The sequence below is a fragment of the Aplysia californica genome, unplaced genomic scaffold (assembly GCF_000002075.1).
Source record: "Aplysia californica isolate F4 #8 unplaced genomic scaffold, AplCal3.0 scaffold00701, whole genome shotgun sequence".
In the NCBI taxonomy this organism is placed as follows: domain Eukaryota; kingdom Metazoa; phylum Mollusca; class Gastropoda; order Aplysiida; family Aplysiidae; genus Aplysia; species Aplysia californica.
In genome coordinates, this window is record NW_004797971.1 from 356,495 (window position 1) to 359,826 (window position 3,332).

The window sequence follows — 3,332 nt, forward strand, 5'->3', positions numbered from 1 at the left end:
GCCACCAACAGTCAAGGAGAAAAGTGGCTGTCTTAAATAGGTGGATCTTTTGGACACTGTCATTAAAATATTTTAAAAAATGCAAGGTAGGAAGTGAAATGGTCATTTGAACAGGTGATCGTACTGGACAGATGGTCCTTAAAGACGGTTTGACTGTACACAGATAAACTACTATACTCACTCTTTCTCAAGACGAACGGGCATAAGACTCTTTAAAGCGTCCTTGTACCGAGACATGTCAGGCTGTCTCACAATGCATGCTCCAAAGTCATCATCGCCTTCTTTCTTTCGTGTTCTGTCAATGATTCTAAACAGAAAAAAAGAAAAAAGACTATACTTTGAAGGACTAAGAAAGGACATTTCGTTTAATAAAGAGATGTTTATTTATCAAATTCGTATTCAACAAAGCAGTGAGTGAGTGAGTGAGTGAGTGAGTGAGTGAGTGAGTGAGTGAGTGAGTGAATGAGTGACTGAGTGACTGAGTGACTGAGAAGGTGGGTTTGTGAGTGACTGAGTGGAGGACAAAAGAGACTTCATAGCAATGACTGCTGTTGCTGATGTCATGGGTACCTTTGTTATGATTGTTGATGTCATTGACGTTGCTGTTATTATTCTTGTTGCTGCAGTTATTTTTATAGTCGCCTGATTGGACACTTCGAGTGGAGAAAGGGTTGGGACGAAAGAGGGGGGGGGGGGTTGATTCAGTTGCTTTTTTCCGTAGGAAGTCAGAAGTCGGGTATTTGGGAGGGGGGTATGTTACCTTTCTGTAACAGCACCACAATCCTCAGCGACTCCTTCCATTCTCCTTGACTCCTGTGATACATCTCCCCCGCCGCTGGAGTCACCCTGGTAGTTCTTCAACCGCAGAACCCGGTCATCCTCTTTTTCGTCCCCCATGGTGAATTTAGCATGCCCACAGAAACACAACCAGTAGTTCTTGGCTATGCCAGGAGGGCGTCCATCGGTACTTGTACCTCTAGAGCAGACGGAACCACCACTTGTGGCTGGAAAACAGTAAAAGAAAGACATGAATATTTGTTCGCTTATTTGTTCGGTCGTTTTAGTATTTGTTGTAACTGCCTTTACACAGGCGAGAAGCAGTTTCCGTTTGTTGGTTTCCGGTTTAAGCTAACAGAACATAGCTTTGTCGTATTTCCCATTTAATGCAAACAAACTACACCAAAAAACAAGAAATGTCGTATCATTTTAAGTGTGAGGATGCTCTTGGTAGATCCCATGGAGGGGTATTATTGCACTTGAAATACAACTTGGCACAATACTATATTACGTCATATATGCTTATTCGATGCCCATTTGGGATTTATCATAAACGAAAGTTGATGCAACGTAACAAAACAAAGTTTAGTTTAGTTTCAGTAAAGAATTTTACGATACCTGCAACACACATAGGTGGCGAGGATTAGAGACGGTACAAGAGAGTGTCAGTATCACACAAAGACAAGGAGGAGAGATAATGACAATAAACGCTTGGTAGGAAAGAAGGAATAATTATACCGGAGCACGCGCCTACAACCACCGACAAAACAAATCAACGACAGGACAGGGTAAAATAACGATCACCTTAAACGTTTTAAACACTAATCCACGCAACTGATCATCCTAAGGTGCGAAATGCTATGACCGACCCTGTCTCAGGCCAACCCAAGGTGTGAGACATATTACATCTCTACGAGAAAATGGGAATAATGTATTAACACCTTCCAACACAAGAATAGAAATAACTTTTTTTTAACGTTCAGAACGAAAAATATAACCGATGCACACCAGAAGCCACTTTGTGAGATAAACAGAGGGGGAAAAAAGAAGATAAGAAATACAATGAAATAAGAACTGAGGTATTTGTGTTTGAGCTGTGTGCGGGAAGTCTGGTCTTCAATCTTATTGTTCGTGAAGTTTCGTACTCCAATTGACACGACTAGATTATAACGGGGGAAACGCTTTAACTCTATCCGTCATGGCCACCCGGGCGGGATGCGTGGGAAACTACTACATCCCAGGAGAAAAAATGAAATACTTGAAAAAAAATAATCTCCCCCCCCCCTCCCTAACAGAATCTGAACTCAAGTCTTCTGCTTTGAGTTGTTTTTTTTTAAGCAAAAAGAAGCACATCGACATAATAATTGGTCATAATTAGACCTGGGAAAAAAGTAAGACAGACAAACAGAAACAACAGAGGTAGTCTGTAAAAGCAGGCTATATTGCAAACAGGAACTCGTGCTTCGATATTCAGGTCGTTTTCTTTTGTTTGTTTATTTATTTAAGTATTAGCTTGTTTTATTTCTGGGGAAGGGGGAGGGGGCGGGGTGTATGGAAATATGAAATATTCAGATCAACACAAGTATGATAGCACAAGACAATAAATTAAGTTTCAAGGACAATCGCCATACATTATAAATAACAGGTTGGTATTAAACGTGCAAAACGGAAGGTAGATTTTGAAACTGATACAAACAATATTTTTTACAGAAAACCCCCCCCAAGGATTCTACTATGTAAGTTACAAAGCAGAGCTTGGCAAATTAGTTAACGACCAAATAAAGACCAACTTGTATTGGCCGTTCACGCCAGGACAACATGTACAAGATGCTCTTTACATAAATTATAAATTTAACCCTTCATCCCCTCCCCCTCCCCTGTAAAACGTCTCAACTTCATATAGATTAAATGAGCCAAGTTGATGGATACACGAGTCATGTATACGGAATTTTGACTTACGTACATCCAGAATATTATTGGTTATAGTAAAAGAAAACATTTCTAGAAAATCGTTAAGTTTTGCATAAACGCTCCAGAAGGATCGAATGATCAATCGTATCGAACTTAGCACGGAGATAAAAAAAGTGCACAGATATAGATACTTTCCCACTGTCAACTGCCGTTAAAAGATCATTTAGTAGCTTATTCTTAAAGAGCAGTTTCGATATAATGGGAATCCAAATAAGCCGACAGGAAAATCTGCAACAGGTTGTTACGACTCAGATGAGCTTTAACTTGGGCCAAGACACTATAAATTTTCCAGAATTTGGACAGAAAAGGTACAGTTGAAATAGACCGAAAATTCTTTAGGTCATCCACTGGGAGGTTTTCTTTCTTAAGGAGGGAATAACACGGGCGTGTTTGTAATACGAAAGAACTGTACCTGACGAATTAGTCATCGACAACAATAACAGGACAGTCTACGGTTTTGGAGAGAGTGAACACGGATGAGAAAGAGGGAGGGAGAGAGAGAGAGAGAGAGAGAGAGAGAGAGAGAGAGAGAGAGAAAGAGAGAGAGAGACTGAGAGAGAGAGAGAGAGAGCCTGGGAGAGCGA

General features: G+C 40.5%; 1 protein-coding gene across 1 annotated transcript in view; it reads right to left on the reverse strand.

Moving 5' to 3' along the window:
- Positions 1–3,332, reverse strand: part of LOC101853195 (multidrug resistance-associated protein 5) — a gene marked incomplete in the record, with an annotated part of 48,079 nt that overhangs the window by 43,532 nt on the left and 1,215 nt on the right. Inside the window, 2 exon segments of the mRNA XM_035972473.1 lie at positions 182–307; positions 761–1,004. Coding sequence (XP_035828366.1) covers positions 182–307; positions 761–1,004 — 370 coding nt within the window.